The sequence below is a fragment of the Anolis carolinensis genome, chromosome 3, assembly GCF_035594765.1.
Source record: "Anolis carolinensis isolate JA03-04 chromosome 3, rAnoCar3.1.pri, whole genome shotgun sequence".
Taxonomy (NCBI): domain Eukaryota; kingdom Metazoa; phylum Chordata; class Lepidosauria; order Squamata; family Dactyloidae; genus Anolis; species Anolis carolinensis.
This window is the reverse complement of record NC_085843.1, coordinates 202250697-202269302: the sequence shown is the minus strand read 5'-3', so window position 1 is coordinate 202269302 and position 18606 is coordinate 202250697. Positions and strand designations below refer to the sequence as shown.

At 39.0% G+C, this 18606-nt stretch overlaps 1 protein-coding gene across 1 annotated transcript in view; it reads left to right on the top strand.

The window, feature by feature from the left end:
- Positions 1–758: 758 nt before the first annotated feature.
- tcerg1l (transcription elongation regulator 1 like) overlaps positions 759–18606 on the top strand; it is a 207090-nt gene continuing 189242 nt past the window's right edge. The window contains 4 exon segments of the mRNA XM_003218553.4: positions 759–1047; positions 1049–1213; positions 7073–7219; positions 16706–16886. Of these exon segments, the coding sequence (XP_003218601.1) occupies positions 901–1047; positions 1049–1213; positions 7073–7219; positions 16706–16886 (640 nt within the window). The 5' untranslated portion in view covers positions 759–900.

Here is an 18606-nt window from a genome sequence, read left to right as displayed (position 1 = left end):
AATGCAGTTTGTCACCACGATAACTGCCAGTGCTCAAAGCCACTGAGGCCCCTTTTATACTGCCATATAATCCAGATTATCAAAGCAGATAATCCGCATTATCTGCTTTGAACTGGATTATAGGAGTCTACACTGCCATACAGGGGGCCCTGTTGGCACAGTGTGTTAAAGCGCTGAGCTGCTGAACTTGCGGACCTAAAGGTGCCAGGTTCAAATCCCAGGAGCGGAATGAGCACCCGCTGTTAGCCCCAGCTCCTGCCAACCTAGCAGTTCGAAAACATGCAAATGTGAGTAGATCAATAGGTACTGCTCCGGCGGGAAGGTAACGGTGCTCCATGCAGTCATGCCGGCCACATGACCTACGGACAATGCTGGCAAAGCAGATAACTGGATTTTACATGGCAGCGTTGGAGGAGCTTGACTCATGGGATCTGTAGGTTTACTTTGATTCTATAGTGCAGATCACACTACCTGCCTCTTTTAGTCCTTCCATCTTCCACCCACTTTTTTGTTTGGCGCGCTTTCCCCTTCTGCGTGGGATATGGGGGTGCAAGGCGCATGCGCGGGGCGACGAAATTCAGCGCCGTCGAAGCAACAGAGGGACTGAGTCTTCTCCTGCCCTGGAGTCGCGGTGGCCAGGTGGGCGGGGCTACAAAGGGGGCGGAGCTCCGCAGTCCAGTGCAGCAGGGACTCGTGGGGTGGGCGGGGCTACAAGGGCAGGGGGCGGGGCGGGGCTCCCTGCAGCCCCGCCTCCTCGGAGCGGACTTCCCGCCGGCTCAGTTGCTGCTTGCGCCGCTGCTGCTGCTGTTGCTCCTGCTTTGCGGCGCCTCTTTCCTTCCCGGCCAAGGGAGGACTCGATGGGCATCGCCGGACTCGCGATCGGACCGTGTAAGATGTAGAATGCTCCCGGTGCTGAGAGCCAAGCGGCAGCAGCCTCAGCAGCCTCCTCCTCCGCTGCTCTGGACCGCGAATGCCGAGCCCGCGGCGCCTCCGTGGATTTGGATGCTCCCCGGCACGGGAGGGATCCTTCGCATCGGGGCGCCCCCCCCCTCCTCCTCCTCCTCCGTTGCTGCTCTCCTCACCTCCCCATCCTCCTCCTCCGCCTTTACTCCAAGGAGTTTCGGGATGGCAGCTGCCCTGCGACCCTTTCCTGCCCTTGGTGGCTCCGGAGCCCCCTTCCGCCGTGGCCCAGCTCCCTTTGCTGAACGGACAGGTAAGGAAGGAGCTCGCTGTTCCCACTTTTCCCCCTCGAGTTGCTCCAAATCCTCTCCGACGGGCCAATAAACCAATGATACCCCTTCGAATGGCATAACTGCTCAGTGTGGACCCAAAGAATGCCTTGGACTGCAATATACGATACACCTTTTAACTGCATTACTGCTCAGTGTGGATCCAGGGCGCTTCCACACATCCCAGCATATCAAGGCAGAAAATCCCACGATATCTGCTTTGAACTGGGTTATCTGAGTCCACACTCAGATAATGTGGGATTTTCTGCCTTGATATGCTGAGAATATAGGGCTGTGTGGGAGAGCCCCCAGATAATGCCTTGAACTGCAATATATCCGCCAATGATACACCTTTGAACTGCGTTACTGCTCAGCCCTATAACCCAGAATATCAGGGCAGAAAATCCCACAATATCCCCTTTGAACTGGGTTATCTGAGTCCACACTGCCCTATATTCCAGTTCAAAGCAGAAAATGTAGGATTCTATTCAGCTGTGTGGAAGGGACCCCGGAAAATGCTTTGAACCGCAATATACTGCCAATAATATACCTTTGAACTGCATTACTGTTCAGTGTGGACCCAAAGAATGCCTTGAACTGCAATATAAGGGTCTATACTTCCCAGCGATGTGTGATATGGCATAATGCCTTGGACTCAGTTTGCACTGAGCATATAATGCAGGCATGTTCGGAATTGTGGGAGCTGAAGTCCAAAACAGCTGGAGGGCCGACGTTTGCCCATGCCTGAGATAATGCCATTCAAACTGCATTCATATATAGCCAAAGCAACTTCTGTCGCTGTCCGGCGCTCCTTGGTGCTGAAGTTCGACCGCGGTGAAGTCCCTGCCTCGCTTCTCCTTCCCTAGACTTTCTGTAGAGGCAACAAACAAACACGCAGGGAATATTGGTACCAATCGGTTGCTTTTTTCACCCAGCTCGTTCCTTTTTTTCTCTCGCCCTGAGACAGATATATTTTTGAAAAGGACTTCATCTTTGGGTTGCTGCCAGTTTTCCGGGCTGTATGGCTGTGTTCCAGAAGCATTCTTTCCTGTGACAGGCATCTTCAAAGGTTTTGAGGTGTGTTAGAAAACTAGGCAAGTGGGGTTTATATATCTGTGGAAGGTCCAGGGTGGGAGGAAGAACTCTTGTCTGTTTGAGGCAGGTGTGAATGTTTCAATTGGCCACCTTGATTAGCATTGATGAACCTTTCAGCTTCAAGGTCTGGCTGCTTCCTGCCAGGGGGAATCCTTTGCTGGGAGCTGTTAGCTGGTCCTGATTGATTCATATCTGGAATTCCCTGGTTTTTGAAGTGTTGTGCTTTATTTACTATCCTGATTTTAGAGTTTTTAAAATTTTGTTTATTCTCCTGGTTTCTTCCTTTCTGTTCAAATTGTCCACATGCTTGTGAATTTCAATGGCTTCTCTGTGTAGTCTGACATGGTGGTTGTCAGAGTGGTCCAGCATTTCTATGTTCTCAAATAATATGCTGTGTCCAGGTTGGTTCATCAAGTGTTCTGCTATGGCTGGCTTCTCTGGTTGAGTTAGTCTCCGGTGCCTTTCATGTTCCCTGATTCCTGTTTGGGCAGTGCTGTGTTTGGTGGTCTCTATATAAACTTGTCCACAACTGAATGCTACACAGAGAAGCCATTGAAATCCACAAGCATGTGGACAATATGAAAATGAACAAAATCTGGCTACCAGTATTAAAAAAACTCTAAAATCAGGACAATAAATAAAAAATATTCAGAAACAGAGGAATTGCAGACATGAATCAGTCAGGGCCAACTAACACTTCCCAACAAAGGATTCCTCCAGGCAGTAAGCAGCCAGACCTTGAAGCTGAAAGCAGTTCAGTGCTAATCAAAATGTCCAATTGAAACATTCGCACCTGCTTCAAACAGACAAGAGTTGTTTCTCTCAACCTGGACCTTCCACAGATATATAAACCCCACATGATTAGTTTCCAGCAGACCTCACAACCTCTGAGGATGCTGGCCATAGATGCAGGCAAAACATCACAAAGGAATGCTTCTGGAACATGGCCATACAGCCCGGGAAATTCACAGCAACCCAGTGATTCTGGCCATGAAAGCCTTTGACAACACAGTGAACAGAATGGATCTTTATTCCTGACTTGTTTCTCTGTTTCCTCCATTGGGACTCCAAAAGGACCTGTGTTTTCCTCCTTCTGTAATGCTGATGCCCACCTTGTTCCTTTTTCATTCCGAAACCATTTATGAGCCTCTTCAAATGATATTTCGGGGCTATTCCTGGCTCATTTGCATTCCCGTTGCTCTATTTGCTTCATTGGGACTACTTGTGCCCTCCTCCTTGCATCATGCTAATGCCCAGCTCGTTGCTTTTTTTTCACTGTGAGATCATTTTTTAAGCTGCTTGGGTCCCTCGGTTCAGAAAGGACTGCTCCAAATGTGAATGGCATTGATATTTGGGGGCTATTTCTTTTAAATTCATGTGGATCTATGTCCTTTATTGGGACTCTAGGAGGATTTGTGCCCTCCTCATTTATTGCTGCTAATACCCAGCTCCTTCCTTTTCACTCTGAAACCATTTCTAAGCTGTCTGTGTCCTGCTTGTCATCTTCCCTTTTCACTCTCAAAACTGCACATATATGAATTGGAGGTGTTTGGGAAGGAGTGCTTCAAATGTGAAAGAAATGATATTGATATTCCTTACTAATTTGCACTCCTCGCTGCCCTGTTTGCTTCATTAGGGCTACAGGAAAACGTGTGCCCTATTCCTTCTTTAATGCTAATGCCCAGCTTGTTCCTTTTTAACTCTGAAACTACTCCTCATTGCTGAATTGGGTGTATCTACACTGTAGAATGAATGTGGTTTGACATCATTTTAACTGCCATGGCTTAAAGCTATGGAGTCCTGGGAGTTGTAGTCTTACAAGGTCTTTAGCCTTCTGTGCCAGTGTCTCATCAAACTACAACTCCCAGGATTCCATAACATTGAGTGGTATGGAGTTGAAGTGGTATGGAACTGCTTTCAGTCTAGAGTGTAGATTCAGCCTCTCTAGAAAAGACCAAGTGGAAACCAAACCTCAGCCTTTTCATATTTAGAGACTGTTTCTTATTCATTTATATTCACATAGATCTATTTTATTTGTTGGGATTACAGGGAGAACTGTGCCCTTCCCTTTCTTAGCAGTGTGGTAGGTTTTAACACCAAACAAAATGTAAAAGTGTTTACTATAAGAAACTCAGTTTAGGAACAGGGAATTATACGAGCCACTCTATTGCAGATGAATTCTCATCCATAATGAAGTGGAAAGGTCTTTTAATCCATTGTGAGTATGTTTTATCCATAACAAACAACCTTCCCATGTAATTTGGGTTGTTGCATCAGTCGCATGTAGATAAAAAACTACACATAGGTTCTTCTAATATGGCAAATGTTGTTTTCGTACCATCTTCAAATCTTTGTACCCTTCCCTTTTGAAACATTCCCTCTAGCCTATTAGACCGGCATATTGAGCCAACTAGTAGGGTCATTACACACAATGTGATGCTTTCACAACATTTGCAACAACTCCGAAAGGCTTTCCCAAGGTGTAGGAAGAGGCTCATTTCAAAGAGGATGTGTTGCAATCTTTTTTTCTCCCACTCGATTGTTATGTCAGAATCTGGCCACTAGAGGTATTTAACGTCTAGGAACTTGTGTTTTCCATCATGTTTAGAAATCTGCAAAATATTTATTTTAATAATGGAAGAGAGTGGGTGGCAGCTTGTTTTTCTGTTCATTAGGATTAAACCCTACTCAATCATTTTGAGTTTATTATGACATTTTGGGCCAGGCATAATTTTTTAGCAAAAGTTGGCATAAGCAATTGAATCCAATGTCTTCTGCTCTGACATTCTTTGCTCCCCTCTAACAGACTTTAACTGGTCTTGATTACATATTAATTTAAGCAATAAATCTTATCAGCGCTTCTATTATTTTTTTCAATTATTTATCAGGGCGGTAAGGCATATTTTAAAATAGCTATGGATTTCTGAAGCTTGGAGATGCCTTAAGTATTTTAATACATGCTTTGGATTCCATCAATTGTGCTAATTATGGTGTTAAATGCTTCTGACATAGATTTAATGTTGTTTCATTTACAACTTCTGGCCTCTGCATTCTTTGGCTGTTTTCTAGCTTTTGAATAAAATCACTGGAAATGCATCCTAATATAGTAGTAGTAAGGAAAAACAGTACATAGTAATGGCTAAAGCCCAGAATATGAGACTGGATGGATATGTATTAATTTGGAGAATCATGAGTGACCCTAAAATATAGAAAGACTTTTAAGTATGAATATGCCCTTTCAAAAGAGTGCAGACCATAATGGGCGAGAGGGTTGAGAGAAACATCTATCTAGTACCTCATCTTTCATTTGCTATATATAGAGATATATACACACCTCCCAAAATTATACAAAAACAAAAAAGCCTTTACTTGCTGAAAGCTGGAAGAAGTGAACTTCCTTGATTTTTTTTTTCTTAAAGTGATAGTATATGTTTGCTGTTTGTGTTAACCTGGCTTGGTTTAAAATGGTTGGCTTGATTGCTAAAAGCCTTATCATGGATATCACTGTGTTGGAAAACAGAAGTTTAGGATCCAAAGCTACAGCTGGGCAGGAACATGACCTGTAGCATCATGCAAACACTGAGAAATAGCCCAGAATGTCACAGCAATGGAGTCCTGTGGTTTGCCATGGATCTATCCATGGCATTCTGTTTTTACAGATTCATGCAGCATCAAGATGATGTATAGTGTAGTATAGAATGTGAATTAAATGTGTTATATCTGAGAGGTACCATGGAGAAGTGAATCAAGATGACTCATCCTATAGTAAGGTTTCCACCAAATTCCATCTAACATGGAATTCCAATAAGGCAGGCCATTTTTGCAAAAGCAAACACACAGTTTTATTAGATGCAGCATGTCTTTACTTAGATGCAATTTTTATTCAGTTTAGATTACATATCTTTGGGGACATGTGTTTGGCTCATTTTGTATCATTAGTACTGTATACAGTATCTGCATAAGCAGATAGGAGTATTTATTTACAGTATTTATATTCCACCCTTCTCACCCCGAAGGGGACTCAGGGTGTATTACAATGTACACATACATGGCAAACATTCAATGCCATATGAACATAGAAACAGAAACAGAGACACAGAGGCAATTTAACGTTCTCCAGCTTCCAGCTTCCCAAAGATATGCTCGATTCTGGCCACAGGGGGAGCAGCTGTTTCATTATCCACTGTGATGCGAGTCCTTGGATACTTCCTCATTCCAAATGCTGCTGGACAATTTTTATGGTGTTGTAAATTAAATTAGCCTCCCCACATAAGTAGTACCTAAATTTCCTACTTGATAGATGCAACTATCTTTCGGGTTGCTTAGGTCAGCATTGAGCAGGGCTATTTATTTTAATGGTTGAGTGCTCACTCCTACACGGGCTGGCCTCAAACTATGACCTCTTGGTCATAGAGATTTATTGCAGCTGGCTACTAAGCAGCTGCACCACAGCTCGGTGCATGGTATGGTAGTTGAAGTACTAATCACTGGTACTTCACTCCATGCATCTGAGGAAGCTGACAGCCTATGAAGTTGAAGTATGGTATTAATCACTGAATCCTACATTTTTAGAAACAGTTGTCCACATTTTGATGAAAAAGTTAAAAGGCATAGAGTGACATAGTATATTCATGAAAATACAAATATATGCAATGTACATGTTTAAAAGGATAAAGAATGAAATGCAACCATTTCTATTGAATGAATTATTTAAGAATATTCTTCTTTTTAAAAAACATTTTTTCCAGTGGATGTTTGGAGCCCATTCTCCTGTGATAGGATTTTCACCTTCTTCCAATGTGGAGTTTGTTCCCCTTTTTCCTCAAGTATACACAACTACTGTCCCTCCCCATTCTGCAAAAAGATGGATAGAAAAGAGGCTACCAAACTGCAAGGTAAGTTTAATATTCCCCTTATACTTGTTACAATGAAAAATGTATATATTAAGAAAATGCAGTCAGCATTAGGCTGGTATAGCAGTACTGACACACCAATATTTTGATTTCAAAGATTTAAATATTAAAAGATAATTTAATATTTAAAATGAAGATGCCATCTCTTAGTATTGCCAGAAATATTAATTATTAATAGTTACTACCTGCAACATAATGCATGAATTATCATTCTAATAATTTATTAAAGTTAATAATAGTAAACTAACATTCTGGTTTTTGATTTCGGTTGGGATATTTAGGTATTTGAACAAAAGGGAATAACCCCTCCCACATTATATTAATGCACAAGATGACTGGGATGTCAGGTCACTCTTTTTTCAATTCTAGTGATGAGGCAGCAGCAGAAAGTAGTGACGAGGAGTGCATCCTATACTACTATGGTTCTACTAAGTACAGTAGAATCTCGCTTATCCAACGTAAACGGGCTGGCAGAACGTTGGATAAGCGAATATGTTGGATAATAAGGAGAGATTAAGGAAAAGCCTATTAAACATCAAATAAAATTATGATTTTACAAATTAAGCACCAAAACTTCATGTTATACAACAAATTTGACAGAAAAAGTAGTTCAATACACAGTAATGCTATGTAGTAATTACTGTATTTACGAATTTAGCACCAAAATATCATGATGTATTGAAAACATTGACTACAAAAATGCGTTGGATAATCCAGAATGTTGGATAAGTGAGTGTTGGATAAGTGAGACTCTACTGTATATGGAAATTAGTTTGGAGATTTTAGCTCCTATAAGTTCAGGTTAAAACTCAGATTCTCTGCTCCACCATGTTAGAAGATAATCTGCATGTATAGGCTGTTATGTCATCTAACTGTAGAAAATAGCTAGTAGGAGCTTGGGAAGAATAACCACAGTTCAGCTACTTCTTATTTCCCTATCCCAAAGCTTTTGTTGCATATTGACATAGGGTGCATCAACACTGAAGAATTACTGCATTTTGACACAACTTTAACTGCCAGTACTCAATGTTCTGGAATCCTGTGATTTGTAGATTGGTGAGATACCAGCACTCTTTGGCAGAGAATACTAAAGCCCTTTTAAAACTACAACTCTTATGCTCCTATCACAGTTAAAGTGTAATTCTGCACTATATATGTGCCCTGACTCTCACTAAATGTAAGAGTAGTCTTGATTGGTGCTGAAGGGTTGTTTCTAACTTGAAATGAATTATTTTCCCTCTAACTGCCAGCTTTAAAGGTTTATACATTAAGAGTTTGTTTTGCTAGATGTTCCTGAAGTCTTAGGGAAGGCAGAAGGCTGCTGTTTGTTAACCTTCTGTTTAGTGTTAGGAGAATGAGCAACCTCTCCCAGGTACAGAAGCTTTAAGAAATATTGAGTGCAGGGCTGTGGGAAGTGTGGTCCATGGGAGAATCGGCACTTAAAAAATGACAGCCTTCTGGGGAAGTCTACCTTCCCAGACATTCAAAATATTTTGAATTCCCAGTTAGATAATTTATTGTCAATGGTGTAGAAAGCAAAGATATATCAATGTTAGTCTGGAATATTAGTATGCAAAGGAATTTTGTAGTAATTTAGAGACTAGAGAATTATGTTGATACCATAAACCTTTGTAGATTAAATCTACTTTCTCACATTGATGGAGTAAAGTGCCTAGGAACAGACTTTTATGAGTAGGCGGTATGTGTGAATAGCAATAGAAATGCAAAATTTGTGGGCAGTGTGATGAGGTGACAGGCTCAATATTACTGATAGTTGTTGGGGGACAAAGACAAAAAAAGAAAATGTTGCCTAAAGCCAAGATGGGTATGTTGTCTGAAGCTGTAACAAAGTAATAGCCATCCTTGAACAATGTAATAGCCATCCTTGAACCAAAACCTACAAAGAAAGAAAAAAGGGAAAGACAAGCAGTAAAAAAAGGGATGCATCTACATAATCTAGTCTATGAGACAGTAGATTCCTAGCACAATACATATATTATAACATCAGTTTACCACCCGATCTCATGAGGGCATTCTTGGCCAGTTCTTCACATCATGGAAAGAAGTGACAAGTGGAGTGCCGCAGGGCTCCGTCCTGGGCCCGGTTCTGTTCAACATCTTTATTAACGACTTAGACAAAGGGTTAGAAGGCACGATCATCACGTTTGCAGATGACACCAAACTGGGAGGGATAGCTAACACTCCAGAAGACAGGAGCAGAATTCAAAACGATCTTGACAGACTAGAGAGATGGGCCGAAACTAACAAAATGAAGTTCAACAGAGACAAATGCAAGATACTTCACTTCGGCAGAAAAAATGGAATGCAAAGATACAGAATGGGGGACGCCTGGCTTGACAGCAGTGTGTGCGAAAAAGACCTTGGAGTCCTCGTGGACAACAAGTTAAACATGAGCCAACAATGTGATGCGGCAGCTAAAAAAGCCAACGGGATTCTGGCCTGCATCAATAGGGGAATAGCATCTAGATCCAGGAAAGTCATGCTACCCCTCTATTCTGCCTTGGTCAGACCACACCTGGAATACTGTTTCCAATTTTGGGCACTGCAGTTGAAGGGAGATGTTGACAAGCTGGAAAGCATCCAGAGGAGGGCAACTAAAATGATCAAAGGTCTGGAGAACAAGCCCTATGAGGAGCAGCTTAAAGAGCTGGGCATGTTTAGCCTGCAGAAGAGAAGGCTGAGAGGAGACATGATAGCCATGTACAAATACGTGAAGTCATAGGGAGGAGGGAGCAAGCTTGTTTTCTGCTGCCCTGCAGACTAGGACACGGAACAATGGCTTCAAACTACAGGAAAGGAGATTCCACCTGAACATCAGGAAGAACTTCCTCACTGTGAGAGCTGTTCGACAGTGGAACTCTCTGCCCCGGACTGTGGTGGAGGCTCCTTCTTTGGAGGCTTTTAAGCAAAGGCTGGATGGCCATCTGTCAGGGGTGCATTGAATGCGATTTCCTGCTTCTTAGCGGGGGATTGGACTGGATGGCCCATGAGGTCTCTTCCAACTCTACTATTCTATGATTCTATCTCCTTTCTGCTTCCCAGCCAGCATCACACTATATTCCAGCAACTCCACCATTCATATAGTGATCTATTCATTTTGACTGTAGGCAAGGTCTTCTCTTCTGTCTTTGTCCGCTAGTGACCATCCCTAAAATTGAACTTGCCACCTCAACACAATATCCACAAGCTTTGCATTTTTATGGCAATTCATAGACACAGTCTGCTCATAATGGAGTGTCTTTTGGTACTTCACTCCATGCATCTGAGGAAGCTGACTTAGCCTATGAAAGGTTACCAATTTCATTCTCTCAGTCAGTCTTGAAGTTCTACAAGATCCCTTTGCATATAGCTAAGGGTTTTATACTGTTTAGAGCAGTTGTACACATGGAGGCTACCACATAAAATGGAAACCCAGTATTGTAGTGTTGTGTGGTCCCACAGAAAAATCCAATGTGCAGAGGCTTCTTTTTACAAACATGCAATTCCTATGTATGATAATCAGTGGAAAGAGTTATGTCACACATACAGTTCCAAGGCTGTGGTATATGACATGGTCCCAGATCCAGTTGATGTGTTGTTATACATAGTATAGGCTTTTGAACAGGGGTCCCCAAACATTTTAAGCAGAGGGCCGGTCCACAATCCTTCAGACTGTTGAGGGGCTGAATTATCATTTGAAAAAAAAAATACAAACAAATTCCTATGCATACTGCACATGTTGTATTTGTAGTGCAACAACAACAACAACAACGAAATAATACAATATTTAAAAATGAAAACAATTTTAACCAACATAAACCTATTAGGATTTCAATGGAAAGTGTGGGCCTGCTACTGGCCAATGAGATAGTCAAGTTAATTAGGATTGTTGTTGTTGTTGTGTGCCTTCAAGTCATGTCAGACTTTGGAATTATTTATTTACTGCATTTACTATGCATTTATTTACTACATTTATATCCCACCCTTCTCACCCTGAAGGGGACTCAGAGCAGCTGTATGTACATACAATATATTATATTATTAGCATAACACAATATTAGCATTATATATTACTATATTGAACTATACCACTATACTATTATATAATATGTAATATATAACATATAATTAATATTATTATATGGTATTACTATTAGTATTATATTGTATAACATAAGATTATTATCAATATTATATGTATCTACAATATATTATATTATTAAAACTGATATAAAAATATTATATTATAAAACTGAGGGTGGGGGCCAGCTAAATTACCTTGGAGGGGTGCATCCGGCCCCCGGGCCTTAGTTTGGGGACCCCTGCTTTAGAATATAGATAGGGCTTTAGTAATTACAGATGCATCGTATTTTCCACCACAAATGTCTACACTACCATTATACTTGAATATTTACAAGCGAATTAGAATTGGATTTATAGTTCATGCACTGTCAAGTGGCTGCTGAACAATTGCTGGCTTGAACTAGAACCAAAATGGAATGTAGTATTTTTACAACTAAATATATTCTGTTGAACCCAAAGATAATTACAGTTTGGCTTCCTATCTGTAATAAAACCAAGCAGTCTTAATAATACTTTATATATAATAGATAATGGACTGGCTTAGCAGTTGAAGGCAATTGTGATCAGAGTTGAGTTGTTTTTCCCTTCCTTTATGAGGAAAGGTTATAAAAGGTGAAGGTGAAGGTTTTCCCCTGACGTTAAGTCCAGTCGTGACCGACTCTGGGGGTTGGTGCTCATCTCCATTTCTAAGCCGAAGAGCCGGTGTTGTCCGTAGACACCTCCAAGGTCATGTCGCTAGCATGACTGCATGGAGCACCATTACCTTCCCACCGGAGCGGTACCTATTGATCTACTCACATTTGCATGTTTCCGAACTGCTAGGTTGGCAGGAGCTGGGGCTAACAGCGGGCGCTCATTCCGCTCCTGGGATTTGAACCTGGCACCTTTTGGTCTGCAAGTTCAGCAGCTTAGCGCTTTTACGCACTGTGTCACCAGGGGTCCCAGGAAAGGTTATAACTGTACAAAATTATTTCTGTGAGAAGTTATTTGGAATATTGTTCATATTTGGGATGAGAACTTGAGATACTTTTTTAAAAAAATGTGAATATTGTAGAAATGGAATTGCATAGATTTGTCCTTATAGGTACAGGGTCGAATGTGCTCAGGTTCTAAAATGTGTATATGTGTTACTATGTAGGCAATGATAGTGATGTTTCTACCACTTTTTTTTGTGATAGGCTCTTCGCCTTTAACCTAAAGATGACAGACATATATGATATAGTTCTTACTGTACAGAGAAAAATAATACTTACCATTAATCTATTCTCATGCCTCAACTTCAATTGAATGATTTTGGTTGTCAGTATTATGAGAAAAGGGGGGGGGGTCTTTACTTTCTTCACATATTATTATTAATCTCTGTAATATATTTTTTCCCTCTATAATATTCCGATAAACTAAAAAGCCTCAGACATACTAAGCTTTTCTTCTAAGTGAGTGCTCCATCCTTTTGATCACTTTGGTTGCCCTTTTCATCACCTTTACAATAACTTCTTCAAATATAATGAACTATATCAAACAAAAGCTAGCTCCACAGAGGAAATCAAGAAATGTGTGGAGGAAAACTGGGAGAGTAGGCTGGAGGAGAAAGATAAAGAACTATTAGAACAACTTATTAAGAAGACAGAAATAGAGGAAGTTATTAAGAATTTAAAAGCCGGAAAAGCCCAGGATTGGGAACAGAGTACTTTAAAAGCTTTAGAGAAATATTGATTCCAAAATTGTTATAATTGTATAATAGAATAATGAAAGGAAAAAAAAATACTGGAATCATGGAGGAAGTCACTAATAATACTAATACCAAAACATGATAAATACTTAACAGACCCAGAGTCATAGAGACCCATATCATTAGTCAATCAAGATGCAAAAATATTATCAGCCCTAATAGTTAATAGAATGAACAAATGTATGTACAAGTATATTAAAAAGATCAATGTGGGTTTGTAAAAAGAAGACAAATGTCCAATTTGATAGGGAGAGTATTAAATAAAATGTGTGTATCCTGAGATAGAAAAATAAAAGCAGGGATATTAGCACTAGATATATTTAAAGCTTTTGATTGTGTGGAATGGATAACATGAAGGGAGATTATGATTAAATTTTGAATGGGAAGTAAAATAAAAGAATTGTTAGAACAATATTACTCAAAAAACTCAGCAGTAGTAGCAATTAATGATGGGGTGACAAAAGAAATAAAAGTGACAAGGGGAACAAGACAAGGATGTCTTCTATCACCAATTTTGTTTGCTATGGTGATAGAACTATTTGCAAATGCCATTAGGAAAGATAAGAATTTAGAAGGTGTAGGAATAAAGGAAAAGGAGAAGGTGCGCTTATTTGCTGACAACACATGGTTATTTATTAAAAATATGGTTGGTAAAATGAATAAAGGAACACTTAGAGATATTGGGGAAAACAACGGGTTTGCAAGTAAATTGGAATAAATCAGAAATGATGTTATTTAATTATACAAAGAAAGAGGAAAATGTATAGAACAAGGTCATATGGGAATCAGAATCAAGAATAAATTAAAATATTTGGGAGAAATTATAACAAAAGATTTAAAAGAAATGGAGGAGTATTAAAGAAAATAGTTCAAAAAATTAGTAGAATATGAAAATATACATTTATCTTGGTTTAGAAAGATAGCATTAGTAAAAATGAAAATACTTCCAAGGATAAATTTCATATTTAGAATGCTACCACTTCAGATTATAGATGAACTAAATAGATGGGAACAAATGATAAATAAATACTGTGATGGCAGTAAAAGAAATAGATTAAATAAACAGTTTTGGTACAGATCTCAAAAAGAAGGCAGATTAACTGTGGTATTTATTTATGCTGTGGTTTTTTTGCTCAGTTGTATTGTTCGGGCCTTGCCCCATGTGAGCCGCCCCAAGTCCCCACAGGAAGATGGTGGCGGGGTATAAATAAAGTTTATTATTATTATTATTATTACTTCTCAATATAAAAAATATTATGAAGCAAATAGACTGAGATTGGTTATAGAAGAATAATAAATAAGGAGGATATAGAATGGCTAAAAATTGATTCAAAGAAAGTAGAGGAAGAAATTTGGATTTTTTTAAAAAAATAGTTTACGAGAAAAAAAATTAGAGAAATTGATAACCCAATGTTGAGGAATGTATTCGATACATGGAACAAATATAAGAGAAAGTTAACAGTGGATGGTTCATTAAGAACCCCTATTATAATGGAAAGTAAATTTCCAAAAAATCTAAAAAACATAATGCATAAAAAATTAAGGGAGAAATATGGATAAACTAGGGGATTGGATAAAGGTTGAAATGAAAAAGGGAAAATTATGGAAGAATTCAGGGAAATAAAATTTTCATGGTTCCATTATACACAACTAGAACAATGGATCAAAAACTGGGTAAAAAACAATAAAATGACAGTAAGCTTAATCAATTTGAACAATTAATACAACATGGAAGAGACAGAGAGGAACATAAAAATTTTAAAGGAATAACCAGTAAAATATATAAGATAATAAATGAAATTAGTGAATGGAAAAAATAAAATAAAAATCTCAAGGAGATTTGGGAGGAAGATTTAGGGATGAAAATAAATGAAACAGAGTGGTTACAATTATGGAGACAGAGATATTTGAAAAATTTATCGATACAGGTTAAATAAAATTATTATAAGTTGATATTGAAATGGTATTTAACACCAATAAAAATAGCAAATATAAACAAAAACTATTCAAAAATTGTTGGAGAGGATGCCAAGAGGTGGGAACATATATACATATGTGATGGACATGTAAATATGTAAGCGAATTTTGGGGAAAGATATTTAAAGAGATAGAGGATATAATGAATATCAAGATAGAAAGAAGCCCTAGTATAGCTTTATTATCTCTATATAACAATAAACAGTTAAAAAAAGAAGAAAAAGATGCAATATCAAATTTATTAACAATAGCAAGACTACTGATAGTAAACAACTGGAAAAGGGAAATAAATATAGAAATAGAAGAGTGGTATTAGGAAGCATGGAAATTAGCAATAAATGATAAGCTGACATGTAAATTAAAAGTTAAAAGAGGGATATGAAAACAAAATGATTTCGATGTTGTATGGAGAAAATGTATTGAAAGAGGATTTAAAAAGAAGGATGGAAAACAACTGCCACAAGAGGAAATGAAATTTTGGACAGATGATGTGTAAAAGGAATGGCTTGGGGAGGGGAGCACGGTGGTATGGGATAAAAAAAATCCAATTACTTCTTCAATTAACCTGTTCCTTTGATTTTAATGGAAAAGCCTTGTATTGTAATTTCATGTACATTAGTGTATTAAACATTTTATAAGTTATGATTGCAATGCTCCAAGCAGAAATACAATGGGATTGTACATACAGTAGGAATGCCTCTTTTGTGATCTTGCTATGATACATGTACATCCATCTAAATGCAAAATATGCTTCTTTGTTCAGAATGGATTGCATTCATAGTCTGTTCTGACAGGGACCAACTCCAGCATATTCTCCATGTGCAATGTTTATTAACTAACACATTGATAAATTGACACTTACAAGATTAATTTTTCTTTAACTGAGGAATAGCCCTAGTAAAAATTGTTGTTTGATCTAGCACCAGCAAAATAGTAAATTGTGTGAAACATCCTTGAATTCAAAATTCATCGTAACAAATATAATTAATTACCTCTTTTTGTAGACCTTTATCTAAAATAATTAAGTAGTTTCATATTATGTCACCATAGACTTTTGATTTTTTGGATGATCTGACTTCCAGAAGACAAGCCATCGTTATCCATTGTAAAACAAATAGTCCATTGTTGTCAAAACAAGGAAGTCTAGGGGTTTTCCCTATCTCTCACCAACATGAAGTGTCTTTGCGTTTTTTGTAAGAGCTGCATTGAGTCTCTTTTAAGAAAGAAAAAGCAACATATAAATAAATATTATAACAACAACAACAACAACAACAATAACATAGTTAAATAAGCTTTGTTATAGCTCATTCTTCCACCTTCATCTGGCAACTAAAATCAGTCGGATTTAACAATCCATAACAAATGTCAGGAAAACACCAAGTGTCAGTTGTTTCTCAGAATTATTTTTCTCTCCTCATTGAGGCAGTAACCTTCAATTTCAAAGTTTTTAAGGTATCCCAGTTCTGACAATGCTGTTTAGTAAGGCACATAGTGTTATCAGATCAGTTGTGGGAGGCACAGATAATTCTAATAATTTGAAACTCTCTGGACAGCTAGAGGCAATCTGATAATGGAAGTTCTAACGGATGTTAGAGAAAACAAGAAACTCTAGCAATCAGTTACATTATATCATGAACCACAAATTCATTTTGCTTTGTTTTCCTTCCTATTTTGGACAGATCTATTTGAACAATGCATTTGCTCTGGATTCAGCATGGATACATCCTGAGGAACTACCAATCTTCCAGGGACATGAAAAACCTCTTGTTATGACGAATCAGGTCTCTGTGGCTTTATCTAGGCCAGCAACTGCCCCCAGGCCTCTTCCTGCAGTGGTGTTAACACCCCAGTCAATTCCAGGTTGGTTATAAATAAACAGCATGTTCTTAAATTGTTTATCACTTTCCCCTTGGCTGATGATATTATTAGAAATTGTTCAAACAACCAATTGTTGAATGATAGTCATCTTAAATGGGGGTACTGCATATCTGTCTGAATGCACACTGTGGCCAGGCAGAAATTTCAGAACAAGTATTCACACTTGCACTGGGGAGGGAGGTTTTGGTCTGTGGGCACTTTTTATGAAGTGACTTTGCAAAGACTATCTCACAAAAAACCCAGCCATATGGGTTGTTTTTTTTTTTAATAATAGAGGTCCACTTTCAGAAACTGATAGACTTCTGTTGTTGATTCAGAGCAAGGCATAAACACGATCTTCTATCTGCCTGTGTTCCTTTGCTCTTAACACCTGTTTTTGGTATCTTAATGAGGTTGGATGGTTATATTTTGGAGTGTTTTAGTTGCATGGATGGAAATGGCTTTTGCAATGTCTTCCTTCTCCATGGTTCTCTGATTCATAACTCAGAATTGTTCATAAACTGCAAGAAATATGTGAAAATTCACACTCAACTGTAAAGTTTCTAAAGTTGTTTTGGGAGCAATATTTTCTATCAAACTCACATTTTCCTATGGGGATTATACAGCCTAACCCAGAGTATGGAGATCTGAGCACTTCTGGCTGGGAGGAAATAGGAGAAATGATAAATATTCAGTTTATCCTGGATAATATTTGTACAGCAGCTGCTTGAAGGCCATTTCACACATTAAGTAGAGGAAACTTCAACCAATCTTGAAAAAATTTGAAATAATCTGTCAATTGCCAAGACTGAGTGTCCTATAGTTTCCATAGTTACCATAATGAATTTTGAGCATCACATCCCCAATGCTTGAATCCTGCAACAGGAATAGACTTATTAAAGCAATGGAATTTACAGAGAGGTTGATTTACCAGTGTCCACTGATTCAATGGATTTTCTCTAATTATGAGTATCAATGAGTTGTAGCCCCATTTTTCATGCCCCCCCCCCCGACTATTTCATTGTATTGCTCTACACATTGTGTAAAGAATTGGGATCATGTGCAATTCAACTTAGCTATTTTATCATCAACCCAACTCTGTGCTGGACCATTTGATTGTTTAATTTGCTGCCCAGAGCTTCCTGCCGGCTGTCGCCACCCACAGCTCCTTCAAGGTCAAGCCAGTCACTTCAAGGATACCATCCATCTTGCCCTTGGTCGGTCCTTCTTCCTTTTTCCTTCCATTTTCCACAGCATCATTATCTTCTCCAAGCTTTCCTGTCTTCTCATTATGTGGCCAAAGTACTTCATCTTTGCCTCTAACATCCTTCCCTCCAGTGAACAGTCAGCCATTATTTCCTGGAGGATGAACTGGTTGGATCTTCTTGCTGCCCAAGGCACTCCAACACCACAGTTCAAAAGCATCTATCTTTATTCACTCAGCTTTCTTTGGTCCAGCTCTTGCATCCATAAGTGGGAATACCATTGCTTTCACTATGTGGACCTTTGTTGCCAGTCTGATGTCTCTGCTTTTCACTATTTTATCGAGGTTGTTCAATGTTCTCCTCCCAAGAAGTAAACGTCTTCTGATTTCCTGGCTGCAGTCTGCATCTGCAGTAATCTTCACTCTTAGAAATATAACGTCTGTCACTGCCTCCATGTTTTCTCTTTCTATTTGCCAGTTATCAGTCAGTCTGGTTGCCATAATCTTGGTTTTCTTGAT